Source organism: Strix uralensis, chromosome 7 (genome assembly GCF_047716275.1).
Source record: "Strix uralensis isolate ZFMK-TIS-50842 chromosome 7, bStrUra1, whole genome shotgun sequence".
Taxonomy (NCBI): Eukaryota; Metazoa; Chordata; class Aves; order Strigiformes; family Strigidae; genus Strix; species Strix uralensis.
In genome coordinates, this window is record NC_133978.1 from 9739192 (window position 1) to 9765194 (window position 26003).

General features: G+C 39.2%; 1 protein-coding gene across 10 annotated transcripts in view; it reads left to right on the forward strand.

Annotated features, from left to right (window-relative positions):
* Positions 1–26003, forward strand: part of FAM13C (family with sequence similarity 13 member C) — a 57436-nt gene that overhangs the window by 14722 nt on the left and 16711 nt on the right. For 8 of the 10 annotated variants that reach the window (XM_074874394.1, XM_074874395.1, XM_074874389.1 and 5 more), the window contains 7 exons: positions 711–832; positions 9144–9207; positions 16524–16674; positions 17047–17112; positions 22381–22591; positions 23547–23685; positions 25205–25286. In XM_074874394.1, coding sequence (XP_074730495.1) covers positions 711–832; positions 9144–9207; positions 16524–16674; positions 17047–17112; positions 22381–22591; positions 23547–23685; positions 25205–25286 — 835 coding nt within the window. The remainder of the gene's footprint in view (positions 1–710; positions 833–9143; positions 9208–16523; positions 16675–17046; positions 17113–22380; positions 22592–23546; positions 23686–25204; positions 25287–26003) is intronic. The other 2 variants (XM_074874391.1, XM_074874396.1) reach the window with 1 other exon arrangement.

Here is a 26003-nt window from a genome sequence, read left to right on the forward strand (position 1 = left end):
ATAGGTAAGGAAATTAAGATGTGCTGAACACATCTTGTCACAGCCCTACAACTGGCTTTCAAAAGCTTGGAGTAAAATACATACTTTTCTAATTCCTACTCCCTCAATTTGTTGGACTAAACTGGCTTTTTTATTTTCTGTGTGGCAGGTTGGCTGATGTGACTTTTTTTTTTCCTCACTGCCTTTTACTCCTGCAGTAATACTCTATTCATAAAGCTGTGCATATGCTAGGGAAAGGAAAGAGCAAAAGGAAAAGGAAACTGGTTAAACCTTACAAAGCTTGTTTAAGTGAACTGCATTTGCTTTTGTCAGGCAAAATTTTTCTGATAATGCCCAAGTAATAAAATATTACTGACTTGTGAGTAAATAATTTCAAATGAAATGTGAATGTATACATATCCAAAAAAATACTGAACTCTGTGTATAGCACCTCCTAGCTCAGATGCTGACATCTATTATCTAACTAATAAACAGGAAATGGATTACAGTCTGCTTTGGTTTCCAAAAATTTTACAGAGAAAGAAGATACTACTTTGTTTAGAACCTTTTCTAGTCTGTGTTTTCCAGTTGTTTCCAGATTATTACTAAAAAATAACAAGCCACAATCAGCATTCCATTTCGTGGAGCTCTTTTTTTCTTAAAGCAAAATATTCAGTTAAGACTGATTGGTAGTAACAGGGCAATCAACTTTCTTTTTTTGCTTTGTGTAGGAGCTGGAAAGTGCATTGCCAGGCCTCTCAGAGTGGCAGGGGAAGGCTGGATCCTCAGCTAATGACTATGCACAGAACATGGCTTTAAGATGCCAGGAAGCAGTCGTGAGATTTCAACCAAGGTAAGCCTTAGGATGAGACAGCGCATTTCAGTTTTGATTAACTGTAGGAAAGGCTAATTCATTTGCTGCCTTTTGTGTAAAATATTCAGACTCCTGGCTCTCATTGGCAGTTGTGTTCTGCATTTATATGGCTAGAACTGCTTGGAGAAAGTGAAAGGGATGAAGATAAGAATGCAAATTTCATCATTCTTTAAACCCCTTACTTTTCAAGCAGGAAGAACATCCTCAGATCAGAAACTTCAATTCCTCTGTGCCAAGTTTCAAAAATATCTTGGCACTTCTTCTCTTTCCTCTAGTGCTGACGTGCCTCACTCTTTCTCAGAGCCGTATTCTCACTGAGAAATGGGAATGCGAACCCGCACACCTGATTTTAGCATGGGTATGCATTTATGTATGGTTTAGACTCTGGATGCAGTGGCAACTGTGCTTGTTCCAATGCTGTGAAGGGTACAGGGTGTTCAGGTCAGGCACTAGCTGAGTCTTCATGGCAGATAACTCAGCTGAAGATGAAGTAACTCAGCTCTGGTAACTGTTGGAAGTCACAATTCCTCCTCTGATCCTTCGTGGCTGTGCAAAAGGCTAAAAATGGGGTTTCAACTCGTCCAGCTGGCCCAATCTACCAGCAAAGGTGTGTCCTAAGGATAAGATTTCACTTTTACTGGCAGGCTTGGACTGTGTAAATAAGATCATGTTCTTCTCAGCCATCAGTTTTTGGGGCACTACTTTACAAATTTCCCATGCTCGGGTGCTGGTTTGGCCCTGCTCTGCTGTGCACATACAGTCTCAGGCAGGTGAGCCAGGACTCTGCTCTTTGTTCTCTGTCTCGAGGTGCATGACAGCCTTGGTGCTGTGTGGCAGAGGCTCTCTTTGGAGGGACTGGGGCAGCAGGTCCCAGGGATGCTCAGAGGGTCAGGGTACAGCTAGTTGACATACAGAGCTCATTGCCTCCAAGGTCTGTTTCACATCAGGACTAGGTTAGTAGTGACTGTTTCCATCCAACAGCAGTTTGGTGCTTATGTGAAATGAACTGGTTGCCTTCACCACAGCTTTTAGTAGGCAACACTGTAAATGATATTAATTTGTGCTCTCAAAGGAAGCTTTAGCAGAATGACCAAGCATTTAATTAGCTTTCACAAAGAACTGCTTTCACCCTCCAATGCTTGTATGTGCAATTGAGACACTGCATCTCAGTGTTTCTAATTAGCCCCAGCCTAGGAAGCCTGCCTTCTCTTTTTCTGACATTTTTTATGCTAGGAAAAAAATCACATGGATTTCTTGTAAAGAGGAGCATATTGAGTTTGGTATCAGAGAGTTAGACCTACCTAGTGGCTCTGCTGGTAGGAGGTCTGTAGAGGGGTAGATAATGAAATAACATTGGTTAGTTTTGATTGATGAAAGGAACATGATGAAAGAAACATAGACTTTAAAGATAAGAACCAGAGTAGAGTGTGCATGAATAAACAGCAACTACAGCAAAATCCCCCTGTCCACTTCAACAGTTTGGCCTTTTTAGTTTAGTTTGCCTGACATTAAACCATTGTTCTCTATGCTATTTATTCCTGCTTAACACCGGGGTAGCTCCTCTAGGAAGCCTGCTATCCACAAGTGCTAAGTCTGTTAAATAATGGTACCTGGATTTACCAGGCTAAGGGCTGTGAAAGCATAGTGATCAAATCTCAAATCTCGCCATGTCAGTTTGATTATATTACAACAAAATGGAGGTGACTTTACTCTCAAACCAGGAACTTAAAACATGGAGTAAACAAGCATTAATGCATGGTTGCTGGCCACACACACACTTTATTTACTTTAACTGTCTTAACTGTCTTTGGAAAAAACACTGCCACCACCCAGCTGGGGCATGGGAGTTTGAATTACATATGCTGAAGTTACCACTTTCAGTTTGAGGGTCACTGTGTCTGGTGACACCTCTTAAGGGTGACCAGCAGCTTGCCCCATCCCTCTGCTGTCAGTCAGCTTTGATAGGGCCAGAGCAATTACATGCCCATGTCTCAGCTCATGCAGATCGCTGGCTGCTGCATCAGGGTCACAGAACTGGCTCGTGCAACAGGCTGTGAAACACAGCTGCCAGGGTGTATGACGTCTTGCCTTGTTTTGTGCCTTCTCTGCTCTGGGACATGGCAAAGGTTAAGTATTCAGTCTTGGCAGCAGGCAACAATCATAGCTAGATTTTGACAGAACACATCTGCTAGCCCCACAAAACTTGAGTTTCGCTATCTTCCACCCTGGTTTTGCTAGGTTACTGTTAAAATTAGAAATGCTTTGAAACACTACATCTGCCTAGGATCCCTAACTCATAGACCAAAAGCTTTCCGATCTTTTCAGAAGAGGAGATGGCTATACTGCTGCAGGGGTGCTGCTGGGCAGGCTCCTCTGTCTATCAGATGTGTGTGGGGAGAATAGAAGAAGGATTTATTTCTGTCTCATACTAAGAAGCAAGGTTGATTATTTCTAGTGTGGCTTGTTGTTACTTCTGCTTTAATTTAGTTTCTGCAGACTGCTACAAGCTCTGTCATTAGTCTCATTGGAGTTTAAAGGTCTAAATGCCTCTGGACTGTACAGTTTTTTAAAAAATCTGTTCCAGTGAGTGTGGGGCAGCTAAAAACAGGATAGTTTTAATTTGTTTAAATATGGTTTAAAAAATACTGAGTTATGAATAACTTTTCAGTACAGTCCCTGTTAGGCAGAGCAATCTAAATACAAGGGATGTTCATAAACAGATACGTGACAGAGAAGAACAGAACAGGAAATATAAAAGAAAAAAAATCTACAGAAATATGACTAATAAGTATATGTGTTGATTTTTTTTTTTTGAGGGGGCTACTTTAATTTTGTGATAACCACTTAAACAGTGAAGGAAAAGATCTAGTGGGATTGGAAGGAAATAGACTTGGTGAAGAGGTTTACAGTCAGAAGAATAAGGGAATACTGTCTTGTTCCTGGCTAAACTATCCCTGACCTGTGAATCAAGGATTTTAATTTCAAGAGGTGTTTATCATGCATGATTTATGAACATCAGCATCAATTTAGAATATAAAATGCCATCTGCATGGAAGGAAACCTTTATATTTTATCACAAGAACATGAATTTCTAATGCTATTGCTTGTGATTACATTGAATACTGCTCTAGTCATTGTGTGTAGTTGGATTTGGATAAGAGTAATATAATCTGCACCTTTGAGAGATAGAAGTTATATGCAGGCCTCAGGAACAAATGTTACAATAAAGAGAATTGCCTTTTTTTAACAGAGAATAGGAAAGCCAATATGGAACAATATGTATGATTACAAAAAGCTGCTCATACTGATTGCCTTCCCAAGGGCAATCAGCAAAACTGATGTGGATTGCAGAGCTGTGTACACAGTTACCTGAATAGAGGATGGTGCTTTCTTCAGATGCCTGTGACACAGAGAGGGGGTTGAAACATGGGAATCCTGGGCGGTAGGAATGGCAGAGTTTCTGAGAAGGCTGCATTCCAAGTCAGTGTGGGAACTACACTTTGGGGTTGTTTTCTGCCAAAGAAAAATTCCTGAAAGCTCCCCCTCTTCCCCATTCCCCAAATAAAATTGGAGTGGAGTGGTTTCATTTAATAGGATGGTCCCTGGGTTGGTCCCTAATTTCTGCAGAGGCTGGAGGGTGGCGATTGCTGTCAGGGCTATGACTGTTGTCCAGGAAACCTGGAAATGCTGGGAGCCCTGGGCTGCCCTGGATTTTGGGCTCAGACAGTCTCCCTGTTTCTGTGCTCCCCTGAGGGAGCCCAAGCTCTAGCGAGGCTTTCAGTATTTAAGTTTTCAAGGCAAGTAGCTTTTGAGAGTGCAGTTCAGGTGGGGGCTCTCGTAGTTTCCATGCTTTCTGCTGAACAGCTACAACTCAGGGACACGTGGGAGGGAGCAGGGAAGCTGCAGAAGTGCCAATGTCCCCGCGCCATATGGCGGACGCACACGGGTGAGGCAGAGCTTGTCAGGTTGTGTTCCTGCGCAGGTGGCCAGGTGAACAGGGAGAAAACTTGGCCAGATTCCCGCCGAGTCCTGCCTAAGACCTGGCAAAAATTCATCACGACAAGTATGTGTCTGTGAGTAGCTCTCTGTCAGTAAATCAGGATTTGCTGATGAAACATTGCTTTGCTGGGAAACAACTGAGCTGTTCCTAAGAACACTTTCTTCAGGAATTTTGATATTAAAATATTGGCATTTATGGTTCCAGTGATACATCTTGTATCAAGGCATGGAAAATCCCTGAGCAAGTTCTTGGGTTGCAATACACTTCAAGAAAAAAAAAAAAAAAAAAGAAAAAAAAAAAGGAAGAAAGAAAAAGGGGGGGATTGAGAAAGGACAGAGGGGCAAAAAAAAAAGCTTCTTACTGTAGCCCAAGTAAGGACTGTGCCTGGTGAGTACAAGAAGCACTCATAATAAGAAAAACAATTGTGGCCATCCACAGCCAGCCTTTACGTAACTGCTGTGATTGATGAGACAGGCACTGCTACACTGACTCTCTGTCTGGCTGCTTGTTCCAGCATTTGGAGACTGCCCAAGGAGTAGCCCAGGGTGTATCCAAACAGCCTTCGGCCCTTATTGGTGGTGTTTCTTTCATTGCAAAAGTGTACTTTATGTTCATCCAAAAGCCTGTTGCAGTTCTGTATTGCTTTGTAAGGAGTCATAGGTATACTTTTAAAGCATTCACCTGCAGCCCTGTGTTAAGGTGGTGACTATGTTTGAATTTCATAATTCTTTTTGCCATTTGTGGAGATCTCAGAAAGGACCTTTTTGTTTTCCTGGCATTGAAGTGTGTTGGTTGTGGGGTCTGCCTCTGTAAAAACGTGTGATGTAACCTCTCGATAGGATGAATCAGTGCTCTGATGCCATACTAAGACCACCCTTTCTGAGCTCTTAACCTGGTAGGACACCCTCACAGTGGGAAGGATGAAGCCGATTGCTGGGCTGGGGACAGGGAAGGAGTATTGGGCCAGGATAGGCTGAAAGTGAATCTGGAAAAGGGGGTTCATCCCACAGCACAGCGTGTGGTTTGCTTGCCAGGATTTATCCTGACATCACTAAAACACTAATTGGCCCAAGACACCAAGCATGTGTGGCATTGTGGTGCATAAACACATAAATCTCCTGAGGATGGGGTTAGTGTAATCCAGGGTTGGATTGGATTGAGGCTTGCAAATTACAGAATGTAATGCTCCTTTCTGGGTTCTGTCTGGGAAATAAGAAGTAAATTTGCTTAGGTTATCTTCAAACATTTTTCCTAGTTTTTAAATGATGTGGTTTTATTTGAATTTTATGCAAGTTTGGAAGTAATATCATGCATAATTCAATAATTCACATGTTCTGGTCTGCTTTTTAAACAGCACACTGCTCATGCAAATTGATCTTCCCCTTGAAGTCTAGTAGGAGCTCTGTTATGATAATTAGTATTTAGATTATTTTTTTTATGTCCACAAACTCCAAATGTATGTGTTACTGGGTTGCATCTTTGTCATTTGTGCCATGCAGAACAGGATAATTCTGCCAAAGCCAGAGTCTATAGGGAGGGCCTTTCATATTTTATAAAGAATGATATAACATATATTTGAGTAGTAGCCACAGAGAGAATTCCATTTTCATTATTTTACATGATGTAAATTATACAAAATAAGGATTGCCTGCAATTATTCAGAATTTCAGCTAAGGCTTAAAATAATTTTAATGTACTCAGAACAGATGGAAAATTAGGGTTTGTTCCTGCTGCTTTTGAAGTTAATGGATATTTTCTGATTGACTTTTAATGAGTAGGATGCAACGCGTAGGTATTAAATAGTAAGCCCTTTGTTGCCTGATGACAGTCAGATAACCTGCATTTGCCTAGAAGAGCAGTTAATCTTGGTGAAAACAAAAAAGCACACGCCAAAACTCTCTAAAGTCAGATCAGCTCAGCATACCTATATGACTGTTAATGTAAATGGTCTTCACACAAAAATGGTTACTCACCTTAATGATTTCAGTATCTTCAGAATCCAAAGAATGCAAAACTAAGAACATCTAGTATTTTTAGTGAAGAAAGAAACAGTAAAATGCCGGACTTCTGCATCCCTGAAACAGCAGACAAGAACATCAGCCTGAATGAGAGATATCCTTCAGGGATGCTGTAAAGTTTTTACTCTCCAGAGTGCAAGACTCATAGAATCATAAAATCACAGAATTGTCTAGGTTGGAAAAGACCTTGAAGATCATCCAGTCCAACCATCAACCCAACATTAACAGTTCCCAACTACACCAGATCCCTCAGCGCTATGTCGACTCTACTCTTAAACACCTCCAGGGATGGGGACTCCACCACCTCCCTGGGCAGCCCATTCCAACGCCTAACAACCCATTCTGTAAAGAAATGCTTCCTAATATCCAGTCTAAACCTTCCCTGGCGCAACTTGAGGCCATTCCCTCTTGTCCTATCACTTATTACTTGATTCAAGAGGCTCATCCCCAGCTCTCTGCAACCTCCTTTCAGGCAGTTGTAGAGGGCGATGAGGTCTCCCCTCAGCCTCCTCTTCTCCAAACTAAACAACCCCAGTTCCCTCAGCTGCTCCTCGTATGACATGTGCTCCAGACCCTTCACCAGCTTCGTTAATGAGTGATACAGCTGTGAATTATGTAGAACTTTGTATAGCACCTGTAAGAACCGCTGCTAGTGTTTAGTTTTTTGTTTTATTTTTTTAAGGAGAGTTCACATTTTCTGTGCATTACACACCCTGAAAGGATTAATCCAAATGAACACTAGAAGTGTATAAATCTGATGCTTGTTCTTTTCTTCCTTTCCTTTATGTTTCGCTCTAGTTTGATGCACTAAATCACTCTAAATGTTTTTTTCTTCATTAGTGAATAAATTCTTCAGCTGTTGGTAGCCTTGCAGATCCTCTGTTACGTGTTATTAAACCAAACTATAAATATTTCACTCTTTCTTATTACATTAGTCCTTTGTCTCTCCCCATGCTTTTTCTCAGTTTTCTTTAACTCTCTTCTGCTGCCTCATACTGTCCTCTCTGCTGCCTAAAAGCTAGAGATAGGTTGTGAGGCATTAACCTTTTCGCTTCTGTAATTCCATTTTCCTCTGCTCTCTTCACATTATGGAGACATTTGCTATTAATTTTCAGGTGAGATGGCAAAAATAAGATGTATGTGGAGAGCTACATAGAGATGTAGAGAGGTGCTTGTACAGCAGTCAGCCAAGGCACCTTTCTGCTCAAGTATCTCCAGAAATCACTCGCTTCTGATCATGTACATGTGTATCTTGAGGGAGGTGCAGGCTGGCTGGCCTGTGAGACCTCCCGTTCTGGTGCTAGATGTACCACCACCAAAAGGACTCATTTTTGTTCCTATGTGAATTGCACACCTTGGATCCTGTTTGGAGGCAAGTGGTTGTTCACCCTTGTGTAGCTATTTAATGTGTCTATTTTCATAAGGAAAGTGGCATATCCATCATTTCAGTCTTTAAATGTCTCATAAATCTCTGAAGAACTACAACAAAGGCCTGCGCATCTGTCTGTACTGTTTTTGAGGTCTCTAGAGACTTTTAAAACTACTTGGTTTTGCTGGGACTGAGCACAATGGGTTGAAAAATATGAATTATTTTGTCCAAAGGAATCTGGGTTTTGCGTTAGTTTTGATCATGTCTGTGAGTGAGTCTCACAGGGGCCAGCAAACGTTGCCATCTTTTCAGCAATGAGAAATCTCATTCTCTGAGACAGCAATAGTTTTCTTGCTTCAGCTGAGTTGCAAGTCAACGTGTGATACACCCATGTCAAAATTGCAAAACAGAATTTAAGCAGAAAGTTGAAGATTGGGAGCCTGAAATACCATCAAATTTAAATATGGAAAGATTTATTCTTTATGGCTCTGATACAGGAAAACTCTTGTTCCTGACTTAAAGCATGTGGGACAAATCATGCTTAGATTTAAACATATGTTTGAGCTTTTTCTTGGCTTTAACCCTATTAGCTCACCAAGATACTGAGAGCTGATCATGCTTCTGTAGAACTTTTTCTGTGTGCACAGTGAGCCTGGATTTTAGTATCATAGTTTCCAGAACCTCATTCACAGTTTAAATATATTATTTAGCATTCTAGTAAAATCACTGTTGTTTTGAATGAAGTATAAAATACAGATGTAGCTTTCATAGAAATGTTATTTTTTTAATAAAACAACTTTATCCCATAACTTGTAATTTATGTACAGATGTGACGAAAAGTTTGAAATATTTGCAGCACAGATAAGCAATCTATTGAGTGAAAATTCTTGTTTTGTTTTGTAGAATAGATGAAAACACGTGCATTTCACCAAAAGAAGCAACTGAGCAATTTAACAGCTTAAATGAGGTAAGCTTAACCAAAAGTTGAAATATGTTACAAATTTTTAATTAGATGTTTGGTTTTTGTTAGTTCTAAGGTCTTGGAATAATGTAATCACTTGAGAATCTTAGGTTAGCTTTTTAATGAATCATTTTAGTCATGTTTTTGGAGAAAAGCTTAAAAATATGATACGTGACTGCTATAATAGTTTAAAAGCCAAAAGCAAGAGATTTTTAAAATATTTAAAGCCAACTTTACGCTACTTTCTGTTTGTGCTCAGAAAAGAATTAAACATTCAATATTGACTGAGTGAAATGCCATCTTTCAAGAACATTTGATTTTTTCCTCATATTACAGCTCAAAGTGTTCAGCTATCAAATACGTTTTGTTTAAAAATAAGGACTTCTCAAGGTTGCTACATCCTGCATAAATAAACTATGAACAGTACAATGTAGTCTAGAAGGTACTCTTGTTGTAAGCTGGGAAGAGGGGAGAGTTGGAGTGAAGAGAGGAAGCAAGGAAAGCCAAACACCACCTGTGACACTTGAAACAAAAGCTGTTTTCACAGGGCTTATGCCAGAAGGATGGTGTGAGAGTAGAGCACAAAGAAGCGGTTTGTGTGATCAAGCAACGGATGAGCCTGGGCTAGATTCTCACAATCAGCAATATACTGGAGGCCAAAAGCAAGCTTTGCCATTATTCAAGGTGGGAAACCTTATAAAGCATGTCCCACAAACAAGGGTATCCACATACTAGCATAGAGTATGCTTAGACACTGCAAGGGCAATGAACAATACTGGACTTAAATAAGGAGCAGACAATATTTTTAAGTGTAGACTAAGACAACAGAACAGCAGAAGCAGTGGAAAAAAAGAAGGGGAAAAAAGGGGGGAAGGGAAGCCCATTTCTGTCAAACCGTGGAAAAGACAGCTTTGTTTCCATCGTGAGCTAGAGAACATCTATGTCTATTAATAGATGCCTGACTTTCATTAGGGAAAACCACAATGTGTCCTTTTAAAGGAATTCAGACTTAATCTTCTCATTACAATGAATTATTTCCTGTGCATTTGTGTCATTGTTGTGCAGCTCACTATTGAAAATCTCAATACTAACAAGTAAGGCACATTCCATGACTGGTATAAGGGAGTATACTCAGCTTCTGTCTAGCCAGTTAAGGCCCTGGGAGAAATCATTAAGTTATTGTTTCTTTTGAGAAGCCCCATTGCAAATAATCACCAAAGCTTCCACTTAAAAGCTTCCATTTAAAATTCTTGTAAAGGATTCCTTAAACGTTAAGGTAAAATATTATAAATAAAACCAGTGTATGATATTAAAACAGATAATTAGATCAGAAATTAAAATAAATTGCTAATAATTTATGGGGAATGAGTAAGGGTTACATTCTGGTGCTTTCTTCTGCAAAATCTTAGATTGTATCTCAGGTCTACTGCAAACCCAAACAGACATGTGTCATAAGAAAATATATTCCCTTCTGGTATTAGAGAAAGTGGCGTCTCTCTTCACTGCTCACCCATGGCGTTATACAGACCCAGGGCATATCTTGTTCTATCTTATTGTTGCTTGTTTGTTCCCCATAAAGGAAGTTTTGAATTGAAAATGTCATACGCCTCAAGACACAAATATTGGCATAACAGATACTGCAGATTTATTTACGTTCACATAAAATATGCCTATCTTATTTTAACCTGAAGTCTCAGATTAAAAAGCAAGGGAGATGCTTTTATACATCGCTGTTCTAATGTGACATATAAAAGCATTAATTTCCTTAGAGTGAAGAAATTGAACAGGTTGATATTTGCTCAGTTTCTTCTCTATATGAATCACTTCAAAGGCCACTAAATGTTGAAAGCTTGGATTATTCTCCTTCTCTGCCCCATCTGATTTCATAAATCCAGTAAATCCATCAATAAACTGGATATACTAGAATAGCTGCCTTCCTGTCTTGGAGAGGCAGGAGCAGGCCCAGAGGCAAGGTGCAGCATCAGAAACACCGTGTGTGGGGCAGGGTGGTTTCAGTTTATGCAGAAAGCACCTAGTATAGGCTTTATTTCTCCTCCCTTCTCCCCGTCAGCCTCCAGGCTGAGACCAGGCAGGGTCCATGGGTGGGGCAGGCCTATTCACTTTCCATCTTCCCTCAGTTCTTAAATTTACTAGACCTTAGGATGTCCACAAGGATCTCCAGCAAAGGATGCTGATAATAATAATGCTTTATCAGGGAAATAAATAATTTCTAACAGCAGTGGCTCTCTTTTAGCCGTTGCCAGCTATCTGCTCTCTCTGTGGATATGCAGCGAGCACCGATTGATTAGCAGGTTTGGCAGTGCTGTAGCTTTTGGCGCAGTGAAGGAGAGTGCAGGGCTGTGAGGCTTCATTTGGCACGTTGCCTCCCATCAGGCTGTGGCCCCCTGGACGTGCTGACCAAGACGTCACGTGGTGCTGATCCTGTAGGCCCCATGTGGGCACCTCTGGCTGGAGAGGGAGTTACTGATGGCACCTACCGAGAGAAAGTTTGTAAGCTATTTCAGGGGACTCCCACTCATTGCCACAACATTTTGGTGATAAATTGGGAGAATTTATTCATTCAGTATCCTGTTCTCCAGAGGGATTTAGCAGTGTGAGTGTAGGTGTAGGTGTATGGTATTTATCTCTAGATGTAAGAGGTTACCTATCATCTCAATAATTCTTTGTCCTAAGGCCTCAACTCTTGATTTCAATAATCACTGGATGGAAAGAGAGATGGTCAGTGGGGTACAGTCTACAGGCTTACTTCTTTGTAAAGATGGTTTCTTTACTACGGGCTGAGCTTCCTCTGAAAATGGCAATCCTTTTGTACTGTGTTTTCTCCAGCAGGCAAGAGTATGATACTTTAATGACTGTGTTTTCTTAAAGCATTAGCAAAAATATCAAATAGGAGACCAATATCACACTGTCTCTCTTTCCATTTTCCTCGGACTTTCTGTAAATGTCTTTATTTTTCCATTATCTTTGATCTGGAATAATGCAGGATGTTCTTTCTTCTAGTGGAATTGGCATAGCTCAAGTTCTTTGAATTGTCAGTTACTTTAAGAGGATATAAGAAGAGATAAGAAACCTTTGTCCAAGACAATTCCTTCTTTTTCAAACTTTCAAAATACTATTCTTAAGAGGCAACAATATGGTTATTTTTTCGAAGAAATTTAAGGATCCATTTTAAATATTAATATGTCCTTTCATTTGCATTAGCATGGATCAGGAATTACTGCATCAGAAACCCTAATGTTAGGCACCAGAGTAAAGCTGGAATAAGCATCAAATCTGAAGTATTTGAACTGAGATAATTAGCTGATATAATATGCCATAGCTTAAATTACTTCAGTGATACTGGTTTTCCATGTAAGAGCTTACTAAAATTTATGATGGTACCTGTCATGACCTAACATTTCCCTCTCTATGTATTTTAGCTGTTTGTATTTGCTTCTAACATGTTTTGCAACTTCTTTTAAATTGCCCAGTTGGGCCCCAGGGGCAGGTCTGGACTGTGAGAGAGTTTTAAGTATAGCATGTCCACAGGCTGGTTCATCTCCAGATGAGATGTGTTGCTGAGTGTGTGCAGCACAGAAGAGTGCAGATCCCCACCAGTGTGGCAGGATGCCTGCAGTCACATCAGGGCTGTACAGGTACTGGAAAGTATTGGAGGATTATGGGGAAGTTGGAAGGGGTTAGTAAGATTTCAAATGAACTTGGGAGGTTTGAGAAGAGGAAGACAGGGCTCCTTTATTTTCCTCTCTTTTTGCTTTCCTTTTGCTGGCAGTTGGTAGCATGTTGGCCTGCCACCAGTGAGCCCAAGGATAGAGGACCTGCTGTCAGTTGCTGATATATGGCCGTGTCCCCTCCCAGAGCACCTTCCTGCTTTGCTTGGGCTGCAGTTGCAGAAACAGGGGCCTGCACTGCTCCTGCCACAGAGGTCCAAGGCTGACAGGATCCAGCCCTGCTGCTCTGGTGTTGCCAGTACTTCAAGCAGCCCTCTGAGAGTGGCAGGAGAGGACAGGCAGCAGGGTCATCCCTACCATTTACTAGGATGGTCCCGTTGCCCATGAGTTGGTGACCCTGGGCAGCTTTGTGCTGGGCCTTTGCTTAAAGCTGTCTCCTTACATGTGTTCCCATAAATATGTGGTGTCTTTTCACGGATAGTAAGTGCACCGTGGCAGTGCCATAGTACTCAGCTGTGTTTTAGGAGTAAGATGAGGTTGATGGCATACTCCAGATTGATCGTCTCGCTGGTAACATCAAAATGATCAAAACTACTTTCTCTTTTTCTCCCTATATCAAGTCCCTGTCAGGGGCACATTCATGAAAATATATAAGGTATATCTATTATTATTATTATATGAATTTTTTTAGTATTTGGCAGTGACTGGAAATTTGCCATACACCCACCTTCCACAGATGGGTGAAAAATATCACTTAGAGCAACTGAATATAAACCAGCTGGTGAATTACAGCATAAACATTGCCAAAATACAATGTTTAACAATGCAGTCTGTGGAATTCTTTTTTATAGTGAACTTGCCATAAATATTAATGTATCATAGTGATACAAAGTGAATGTATTTTCTTGGTATGGGATTTTTTTTTGTCAAATGCTTGAAGTAACAGTTCGTGAAGGTTAGGTATTTTTGTCAGTTATTTGCCTATGTTCTCCTTATTGGTATGTTCTTCTGGTATTTACACCTATGTTCTCCTTACTTGCCATCAGCAGTTCTCATGATAAGGTCTGGGCTGGGATCAGAGTCCTCACCAGTTTGTAACTGGTATGGTCATCTTTTGCTAGATGACATTAATGACTGTAAAACACTGCCCGTCTGTTGTGATAATTCCATAGCCACTTCATTTGGGTCTAGCTGGGATGAGAGGCAGTGGAAAATGAGGCCTGTCACGTCATGAAAACCCTTCCCAAAACAGTGCCATGGGTATGGTTCAAGTCAGCACCCTTCCCTTGACGAGGAAAATTCACTGCCTCTTGGAAACTGTTGAAGGTGAGATAGTTTCCATCATTCTGTTTGTATACTGAAGAAAGCCCTGTAGAGAATTAAAGAAGACTTTGAAAGTACCTCATAAAAGATGCTCAAATTGATGGTAAGAATTCTACTAAATACATCAAAAGCAGAAAGCCAAGTAAGGTACTGCTGGGGCTGCTGGCTGGCTGTCACGTAAAATGGGCACTAAGGTGATATGGCTGTAAGCAGAGAAGCTGAGTGAATTCATTATATTGGTGTTCACTGACAAAGCCCACACTGGGGACATTTGCACACCTGGTATATTCTTTGTAGCAGACAGGTCAGAGGAGTCAGATCAGTTTGAAGTAATATATGTAAAATATTGGACCAAACGGTGTCAGTAAGTGACAAGGAAAAGATGCCAGTCATTCAATAGTCCTGGAGAAACAGGTGTGAAGGTGAAGCACTGCTGGTCAAGATGAGTAAATTATCCTTTCAAATGGCAGCTGGGCCAGAGGATGGTAGGCTGTTAATGCAACCTGTACCTGGGAATAGTAAAATTATCTTCTGCCTCTCTATCATGCCATATTTTTAAAGAATAGTATCTCATTTAGGCATTTAGTTATGAATCACTGCTTGATCTTGCAGTCACTTCTTTCTCGGTACTGTAAGATGAGATGTCAAAATGTATCTTGACAACAGATGAGAGGAACTTAATTCTAAAATAAACCTATAACGAGCCATTTATTTGCTCACATGTCGTTAATATTAAGCTGCTTCTGATAGGAATGGCCAGAGCTCCTGTTCACTCTGGGACCAGGAGAAGGAAGGTGTTCCTGTGTTTCCTTTTTGACCTAAGCTGAGGTCAAAGTCCAAGTGTTTGATTGTAACCTAACCTGTTTTGTGGAACGGGATACAGATTTTGAAGCACTCCTGGCAGCACATAGAGGGCGGCAAGATCTAGTTATGGTGATCTTGTGCTTTTTTGAAACTTCCCTATTTTGAGGTATCTCCTAGAAAGAACTACTTTCTGCTCCCTTTTCACTGCCTGAATTCTATAAAAGGAATGAAAGGATCAAGGCTGAAAGTCTTCCCTGCTGTTCTCAGCCAAATTAGTTTATTTTTTTTTAACCTAAAAACACTGGCATCCTTGGGTGTATAAAAGGGCTGTATTACAGTAAAAATAATGCAAAGATATTAAACTACTCACTATATAGGTGACATATTGTTACACAAAGGAAATTATTTCAGTAAATAAATTCATTATTTCATTAAATGAATCAATAAGTTGGTTTCAGGTTTTTGACAGAGTGGGGAAAGGAGCTTTTCAGGGTATAAACTTGAATTTTTTTTCTGTTGCAATTCAGATTTTTTCTCAGAAAATGCTATTCACAAATATGTACCATTTGAGTGACAACATTTTATGTATATTTGGCGTGTGCCAGCTGTGTGATTATTAAGACAGCCTTGTGTGATTTTGTTTTATGTTGCAAGCTGTATCTCCCTTGAGAGAGGGGAGCTGAATGCGTGGGGTATCGGTAGTGACTCATTTTGCCCAGTCAGATGGTGATTAGGGCTTTCACAGCATTTACATCACAGCAAGATGCTTGTGTCAGATTGTACAGCTGAATATTGCATGCAGCACTAAAGATTAAAATAAGAAATGGACCAAGCATGACACAGTAGCTGGAAGTGATGCTATAGATAACGAGCCTTGTCCTCATTGATTTGTCTGCAGCAAGTGACAATGATCTGTTAATTTTACCTTTGCAGCGCATAGGAAATGATCTGCTTGCCCTGTAGAAGCAGCAGCATCCTATATAAAAGCTATGTCTACATAAAGAAGTATCTCTAAAAAAGTCAATTAAAAAATCTCTCTTCCAAGAATGTCATGAGAGAGCGTGTTCTCAGTAACTCTTTGTTCACTGCTGAGTACTGCACTCACTGGCTGGAGAGGGAGATTTGTTTTTTTATGAATGGTAAATGGGGAGGGACATAATGTCATCAGATCGTGATGTCAGCCCAATGAATGAAATACTTGCTTAATGTATTGCTTCAACACCAAGAAAAGGGACACCATCTCAGTTTGGCTTCCTAGAATAAATCGTCTTTTGCTGACGAAGTCATCTTTCCCACGTGTCATGAATAATCCATGTAAATTGGGACTTAAATAACCAGAAATCAGGAAACTCGTGGAATAGGGCACATTTGTTCTCTTGCACATCCTCTCAGAGCTGCTAGTGGAACACCCCTTTGCAGGCGCTGCTAATGGGCTCAGTGAGTTGAAGAGCTATCGCTGTATTCTGTTGCTCTCTATCTAGCCCAATGTTCTGCTTTTGTCTGCAGAATTCTTTGTTGAAGCTACAAGCCCTTGAAACCGATCTGTGCTCTGCGTTTCTGCCAACCCAGGAAGAAACTCCTCAGCTGTCGGCACCCAAGGATCCAGCCCCTTCATCAGTCCAAGCCAGCGTGCAAGCTGATGGGGCCAGTTGTGGAGGTAAGCGATCATGTCATGATGTGTTCTCATTTGCAATTATAAAAAAGCCTTGTGACTTGCAGTTTAATATCAGATTTGCAGTCTTCTAGGAAACAGTGCAGAGCTAATGCAAAGCACCATTTCCTGAGGCAAATGCTGAGTAATGTAAAAAGGGGTGATGCCTGTTAAAAGAATGGAAATTAATGGCTATAACCTTCTGTTTTTCTGAGAAGGAGTTTTGCTTTCCAGACAGGTTTTAAGAACCCTGTTTATTTTCAGTTTTAATCTGTTTTTTTTGTTCAAGTAAATTCATGCTCTTTACTTCCTCTGTCTGTATTGTGTGAGATCACCTGCCATATCATGTAATTCTATTTTTGTCATTCTTTTTGTCAGAGCAATATCACTTCATTTCTGCTATTATTGATTTTAATTTAATGCATCAGCAGAGAGATAGTGAAGGTGAGTTTTACAGCATGTGGATTTTAATCATTCATGAACCTGTATTATTATCCACCTGGGCAAACTGTGGTGTGTTCTTTCTCCCTCTTTTCTCAATATGGAAACCAGTCCTAGCAAATAAATAGCCCTAAGGCTCAGCACTATTTTTGTCAATTCATAGCTTGTAGTCACAGGGCTGGCAGAGTCGTGATGCTCAGTAGAAGAGGAATCACTGTTGGTGAAAAATAGGTCAAAGGCAATATGACTAATACATCTCTCAGACAAGTGACATGAATACACAAATACTTAAATCGTTTACCATGTATGGTCCAAATTAAGGCAGATTGGTCAGTAATCCCTTTGCAATTGATGCTTTGTGTCAGGATTAGGGCTGGGTTCACAGGAACTTATTTCAGAAGCTGTTTGCTCAGAATTTTCAGGAAGAAATAACAGTAAGCTATTTACCTAGGAAAAAAAAAATCAGAAATGATAGTATTCTACTTAAGAAATTCTAAAGTATGAGGTTTGCATTGCACAATTAGGGAAAATGGTATGTAGAATCCAAATTATTAGAAAGATGAAGGAATGTAAAAAATACTAAATATCCTAGATTTTAGGTTTAAAAAAAAAAAAAAAAAGGATGCTTTGGCCCAGCTAGACAAATATCTTAATAGCTTTTGGATACAGGTATAGAACTTGCACTGGTGCTAGTCCCTTGGTGTGGATCTGAGGCAAAGACAGATCTGGTATCTGTGCCTCACAGGCAGAGACATTTTGCAGCCCATGCAAAATCTGCACTGACTCTTTTCCTTTAAGGCAGGGTGGGTTTCTCCTCCTTTTCCGATAGCTTACTGAATTATTTTGATCTGGTAGTTTCATAAGTCATTGTTAGGATGGTTCATAATTGTTTCCTTTGCTTATTTTTGCCATTTTGATTGAATTTTCTTTTAATTCATACTGCTAGTGACCCCTAATTCCAATACCCTCTCTAGGTCCTATTTGCCTGTCTCCAGCTACACAGGCAAATACGATGCTGTAGCATTTCCCTCACACAGTTCAGAGTAGGCTCTGTCACTCCAGCCATTCAAACTTGTGCTTTAGTTAAAGCTTACCTATTTAATGGATTTTAATGTATGCTCATTCGTGCTAACATCTGGTTTGTGGTTTTTTTAATAACTTGACAATTTGCATAGATAGAGCTAGTCCTAATTCTGTCTCTTAAATTACTGCTGAAATCTTCTGATACACTGAGTTGTCACATGGGACTGTTGGCTATTTCAGCTCAAACTTGGATGGAAGTCTAGAGATTTGTACCAGGCTAGGAACAGAGTTTATAGAGAATGTGCCATACAGTATGTCTCTAGTTATTAGCCTTTGCTCACTGAATCAGGCAATAAAAAAATTTAATATTACCCATGTACAATTGTATTATCTTTAAAATAAACATGATTATGAAGTCTATTTAATTTCTTTTGTTTCACATCCCAGTCAACAAAAATTAGAAAAAAAATACATTATATGTATGGTGAACAAAGCTAAAACAGTGTAGTAAAATGGCAGGGTATTTCAGGATTCAAATTTTAAGGGGTGAGCTGTAACTCTTATCACCGAGCAAAATCAGCAATTTTCAGTTTACTTCTGAATATGTAAAAACTTGAATTAGAGCTGGCAAAGTGAGATGATAAAGAATTGCAATGGGTATTAAGCGAGTTTTTTTAAGGGAACCAAAGAAAAGCAGAGTGTGAGTAATTTCCACAGCTTTTGGATATGAGTATATATCAAATACGTGACTTGAGCAGTGAGCAGCTGAACTTAACTACAAGATGTTCTAAATGTTTTTTAAATTAAAGATCCTGATACTGGCATTCACAGATGTAACATGTTGAGGGATGAACACATTACAGCTGCATATTCTTTTTATATACAACAGATTTCAGTGTATTATTGTTTTACTTAAAGAATATCATATACAGAAATACAGACTTGTACCATATGACTTCTTGTCATATCATTGAAGTCCACGTTATGAAGCATACCACATATTATATTAGATCTTGGCTTTAAGTCCTGTGGTGAGCTCTTGTCAGTGCTAAGCTGGACTGAGTAGATGAGAAGGAGTAGATGCAGGCCAAGGGGCAACTTACCGGCTAGACGTGGCTTTAGTTCCCAGCTTTGGCAAAAATAGTGGTTAAATTAGATCAGACACAAGAACACAGGTAGATGTTTGGTCAGTTCATGGGCTACTCTCAGGATAATGCTTAGTGTCTTGTTTAGGATCTATGCAGAACTGGAATCAGGATGATGGCCCTAAGTTTTAATTAAAAATGGCGGTGGTTATAACTTATCATCAGCCTGAGATGTTCCGCTATTACAGTAATTTGGCCTCATAAATGAATTAGTTTGAATGACTTGCTGACCACTTCTGGACAGTAGGTAGCAATTTAATGCGTCTGTAGTGGGGTTGGGACTAAAACCTTTCATGGGGTCATACCAAAGTCGCACCAGTTTGCAAGCTTTAGTGGAACAACGCTGTCAGGAAGCCCTGGTGCCAAGGAAATGGAATAGGCCTACCGTTTGGGAAATATTCCCAAATTCACCTGGCATGCAGGTTGTCTCCCTTTCATTTGCTAGCTGAATAAAACACTCTCCCTGAATTCTCTGCAGCTCTGTGTGTTTCATTTTACACTGGAGATGCTCCAGCCACTACCTGTCCTACCTGGAGTGTTTAGTCTTGAATGTGTACTTTTCTTTCATTTCTGAGACTGGGTTGGGCCTAGTAAAATTGCCAGGTTGTAAATGTGAAAAGGAGCAAATGTCTGTGACCGGATAGTTTATCAGCAGTATGGGCTGCCTCCTGAAAGAGGAGTACTTCTAGGTCCACAGAAAATCAGAGTTCAAATGTTGGAAACTTCTTTCCTGTACCTATCATGCACAGATGGGCTGATTTTTTTATAACATCATTTTCCTTTCACAGTGAGGAGAGTGCTACTTAATATGACTATAAAAGAATTTCTTCCTTTTAATAACAGAGCATGAGAAATAGTGAAACTATTCTTAGTCAACCTGCTTCACAGTGGTGATATGTTTCTTGAAGTTCAAAGAAGATGAAATAAAAGGAAGGAAGCCAGTTTTTTCTCATTGACAATATTCTTTTTCAGAAATAAAAAAAAACCACCACCACCACCAAAACAAAACCCAACCAAAGCTTAATTTTTTAAAAGTCTTACAGAATAAGGAAAGATTACTTGCCAGAAAGAGACAACACTTCTGTTGGCAGAACAACATTTATTCCAGCCGTTATCATTACTGGTGCAGTGTTCTACCCTTGCTTCTCCCAGATGCCTTTCTGAATCTCTCTATGGGAGGATTTGAATCTTATACACAATTTAAAAGTTTTGAGTGTTGCTCTGGTATCTTGAAGTGTTGAATTTGACCTACAGAGTATGAAGTACTTACAGGAAGGTGCTAGGTTAGAATTAATAATCAACGACATTGCCTCATTGTGAAAATGCTTAACGTAATTATAATTGGTGGTGCTGTTAGAGTAGATGAACTTAGAGATACAAAAGTCATGTGTATCTTTTTCCATGACAGACTAAACTGTAGTTGTACAATATACAATTGGATTTTTTTATTGTCTGTAAAGCATAAACAGTTGAATAGTGCTTGATAAAATGATATTTTAGGCCATTATAAGTATTTTTTTTGAAATCAATAGTTGCTTTCTTTGAAGGGCGCCATTCAGAGCTGGTTTGTCCCCACTGTCCCAGTGCAGTAAAAGGGATTTGTAGCTTCAGTATCTGTTGGGCAGAGGTCAAATAAAATGTACTGTAAAGGTTCCATTAAAATCCTGAAAGAAATACCTGCTTACCACGGGAATGTTGTGTCCCGTGTACAAAGGAGAAAATGGAAAGAAAGTGAAGGTGAAAGAACTTTTCTAAACCTGCCTGCTCTTTTGTGAGTAAATCCATGTATAGTTCTTCTTCTGTGCAGTTTTAGGCTTCCATTGATTAAAAAGATTCTGTGAAATGTATTAGAATGCATGTTATATTGCAAGTGTAATACTGATTAGAAATAACATGCACGCTGCCTGGAAATACAAAATAATAGATATGAATTCAAAGGCTGTATATATACATGGGTTTAGAAGAAATAAATAAGGTATCTGGTGTGAAATATTATGTACTATGGAAACTGATGTAGGGGAACCTGAGACAGAAGAGCACATTCTTTGCTTTAACATATATTAACCATTTTTGGGGGAAGAGCTTTTACAAGAGCATGGAGTTTCTCCCTAAAAGTATAATCTGCTTTAAAGCACAATCATCTCATAGCAGAAATACTGACTAGGCTAGATCACCCTCATCCACTTTACACACTGAGGGTAAGGAAGAAGACTCAATGGTTCTTCCCACTAATGTATCTGGGTACAGCAAAGGGATGATGAACTCTTGGTATTCCCTAGAAGTAGGCTCAGTAATGTGCCTGTTATTTTCTGTGTTACCCATAAACAGAGTCAGTGTGATGAGGTTCACCAATTCCTACTTTTTCAGTCCAGTATAAATCGTTCTGACTTCTAGCTTGACCATCTCTATAAAACAAATTTTACCTTTTGAGGCACCTGAGGTGAGGTTTCCATTTATAGTCCAAGACAATATTAACCCAGTATGATGAGCATGACTCCTCCAGGTAGCCGTCACTGCACACCACCTTGAATAACTACCTTGAATGTTTTTGGTTGTTGTTATTTTCATATCTTGTGTTCTTTAGACCCATGGGTATGTTACTTCAAACCTTAACAAAATTCTGCAGGATACTGCAAGCAACACTGGAGGTTCTTAGCATCAGGACATATTATAGTTTTGATCTGCCTTTCTCTTGACCAAAGGACTAAATCCTAAATCACAAAATTAAACTTGTTTTGTACATCCATCATCTTCTTCAGGAATGCGGCTTTCAAAAGCAAATAGATCTATGAAAATATAATTAATGTTACTATTCTGGGAAACTCTTCGTCTTTATATTATAGTTCATAGTTTACAAACACATGCATCCACCTTCTCCTGTGGAACTCAGAAATGCTCTATGTTAAGCCAGTAACTGTCCTTTCTATTGTCTCATCCTCAGTAGTATGTTCATCCTGCATGTGATACTTTGCTGAACTATTTGCTGTTTACTTTGCATACGTATGCCTTGAATATTTCTCTAAGTATAGACCTGTATTTATCTAGGTAGCTAAATATCTTGTCAGTGACCCTCAGGCCATATTGGTTTATTCTGTCTTTCTAGAGCCTGTGCCAGCCCACAGAGACTGGCAGAATGACACGGACAGCAGCCCACAAGAACATCACTCCCTAGGGACCAGTCGACTGCTGTATCACATTACGGACGGAGACAATCCTCTTTTGTCACCACGCTGCTCTATCTTTAGCCAAAGCCAGAGATTTAATTTAGACACAGAGTCTGCCCCTTCTCCACCAAGTGCTCAACCCTTCATGATGTAAGAAAATATATTTTAATTCTTATATATTTTAAATAATTTTTGTACAATCCACAATCTTTGACTTTTTATGTTTTTTTCAGTTACTGTTATGCCATAAGCAAGAAGTTTTCATATTGTAACGTATTTTGACATGGTTAATTTGCAATACCAGAAATAGTATCTAGCATTTTTTCAGTCATAACACAGTACAATATTATTTGAAGTCTTTGTTAATTATAGTTAGCAAGGACAGTTTTAAATGTTAGTAATTAGGCTGATGAATAAACATAAGATAGAGAGGGCTATCAAGGTATAATACTAAAAATTTCAGCTGTAATACAACTATAGTTTGAGTATTCACTAGATATGAGTGTCACAGAACATATGAACAGTCCATATATGTTATCTCTAGAAACCAAGCTGTGAGTTTTAGACAGAAACCAAACTTTCTTAAAAGATTATATACAAAGCTGTCAGCTGCATATGAATAATAATCAGATCTATTGATCTGCAATTGCAAAAGATCAGAAACTAAACTGCCTTCAAAATGATAATGTTTATTCCCAGTAATAAAAAAAAGCTCCCTGAGCTTACTTTTATAAATCATGTCATTACAGTCTCCCATTACAGTTGGAAGATTTGTGAAGTAAGATGGGGGTGTTAAATGTAAATACTGAATCAGGTTGTGACCTACTAGATTAAACTTTTGGAAAATATTCAGAAATCCCTCAATTTAAAAAAAAAAGAGAGAGAGTGAAAGACAGATGGTGAAGCCATTAGCAAACCCTAGGGGTAGCTTCAAGCAAAAGCAATTATTTTATGCTTCTTTTGTAAAACTAAACCGTCTATATCCTGTGAAAGAACCTAGCTGCAAATTCTGAAGTGCTAGGAAAGTATTAAGTGTGCCTGAAACAAGGCACGGTCCATTATAGCCAGTTCTTTGATCCAGCTACTATCCTTTCGGCTTTTGCAGGCCAAGAAGTTCTTCTAGATGTAACTGTGAAGAGTGCAAAGAACCACAAACAGTAGCACAACTTACCAAGCATCTTCAGAGTCTTAAGAGAAAAATTAGGAAGTATGAAGAGAAGTTTGAGCAAGAAAAAAAATACCTGGTAAGATAATAATTGAAAAGATAAAGGGAAATGCTACAAGACGCAGGCAAGAATCCCAGTGTGTTTAAACTTATGCAAAACAATAGGAGAAAGGGTATTTTTGGTAAAATGATATAGACAAATCATCAGTGAGGGAATATCTTTTTATCATCTCTCCGTGTATGCAGTAGTTCTGAGACTCTAATTTACATTTTCTTTGGATTACCTTTGTTGCAAAATATCCATACCTGTGTGTGAGAAGTGTGGAATATCCATGTTTGTGCAAAATATCCATATTTGTGTGTGAGAAGTGTGAAATATCCATATTTGTGCAAAATATCCATATTTGTGTGTGAGGAGTGTGAATCAGTGAAACATAGCTGACAGGCCTGTGAACCAGAATGATTCAAAAGATGAAAAGCTACTTATTTACTTGGTAGAAGTCATTTGCTTGGAAAAGGTTGCTCTGCTGTGCAGATTCCTTCATTGAGGCAGACTCCTGTAAACCTCCAAAGCATGGGGCTCAGTAGAAGCTGATGGCAGAAATTAGAGGAATGGAGATTGGGATGTATTGCTGGTGGGGCGTTGATTGAGGTCAATGGTGTGCTCTGTGCAGTGTATGCAAGATCATTGCTCCCATCAAGCTAGTTTGTGTCGTGTGAATTGTGCAGTACAAACATGTCAAAACATCTGTGATGCTAAGGATGTGTACAATACGAAACAGGGAAATTTGTGATGTTTTATGATTACATTAAAATGAAAATTAAGCAAATTGTGTATTCCCTTTTAATCTCATCAATGGCTGCAAACATACATACATTTGTGAATTGTAGTGCCCTATGGTCATTATATGATTTTAGGAGTAAAATTTCATACCTAAACAGTCATCACACTGGGATGAGAAAAGAAATTATTTCAGAGGTTTAGTTTTGCAGAACTGTTTTGCCATTTTAAATATCTGAGTTTTGAAGATCCAGTGTAACTTGATTTTAAATTGGAGGCAATTTCTAAATGCAAAGAAAGAACCCATATACAAAGCTTTTGTTGTTTGTTGCTTTTGAAATCACTCTGTTCACAGGGTTTTTTTCAGTTGATTAATTAAGCAGTTCAGTTGAAATTTTTAAAGTGCTATTTCCCAAGAAAGTCCCTGTCTGAGAGCAGTAAGGGCTTATCTCTGCAAGGGGCAGAGTACTTCGGTTACCATCCTGGAAATCACTTAGGAACTTGACTAGCATTAGGTATTTGATCAGTCCTTTTGAAGTCACTGAGATTACTTATCTAATTAGTCAGGGACTTAAATGTTTTTTTAGGATCCGAGCCAAAATACTCAGATCCATGTAGCACTGTGCCACAATGGGGAGAGGTAAGTTATGATAAATTAGTACCATGATCAAGCCAAATGCTCTGCATGACACTATGATATAGTGCAGTTGGAACTATGGACATTTTTAGCACACCGTGCGTGGATAGGTTTTTATATGTTTGATTGTATAACCATCAATTCCTTCTGGTTTATTCTTCCTTTTTTCTTTACATTCAGCCTTCACATGGTGACAAGACTTCCAATCCTGAAGTTCTGAAATGGATGAATGATTTGGCCAAAGGTCGTAAGCAGCTCAAAGGTACATAATAGCATGTCATTTCAAGTTATTGCTGAAGCTTTTGGAAGTACGAGTGTACCTGGAATATTTTAGAGTTAGTTTTATAACCTCAGTGCTCTGCTTATTTTTCACAGTGCATGGTAGTAAATCTCCCAATGACAATAAAGGTATTAGGTGATATGACTTACCTTGATTCCTGAAAGCAGGGATTAAGGTAAGCCAGTTCAATCCTCATAACAAGACCAAAAAGGGGAAGGGGAAAAAGAAATTGTCTCTCCCTCATCACTAAAAACCTTCATGCAAAAGGCAATGTCATTCTGAATATTTTTATGAGTGTCTGAAATACAGAATTGCAGAGTTAAAAGTGTCTTTGTAATAGTACAGATATAGGTGCAAAATGTTTCTTTAGGACTGAGGTTACACAACTCTAATGCTTTTATTTTTTTGATCTTTCCTTGATACTAGATTTGGTCTTGAGGGTCAAGTTTTGCCCTTGACTGTCTGCATACCACTCCATTAACATCTGTGGATATATCACATGTTTGCCCTCAGGGAGAATGTAGCCAAGACTGATTGATTTTTTTTTTTAAAGGCTATTTATAATTTATCTAAATCTTCTTTTCCCCCTTTATAAATGTATTCTCAATACTAATTAAATTGTAGTATTATCTTTCATCTCTGTTTTGGATATAGTTAAGAATGTAGATATAGAGGGTGTGATTGTGGTAAATAAAGAAC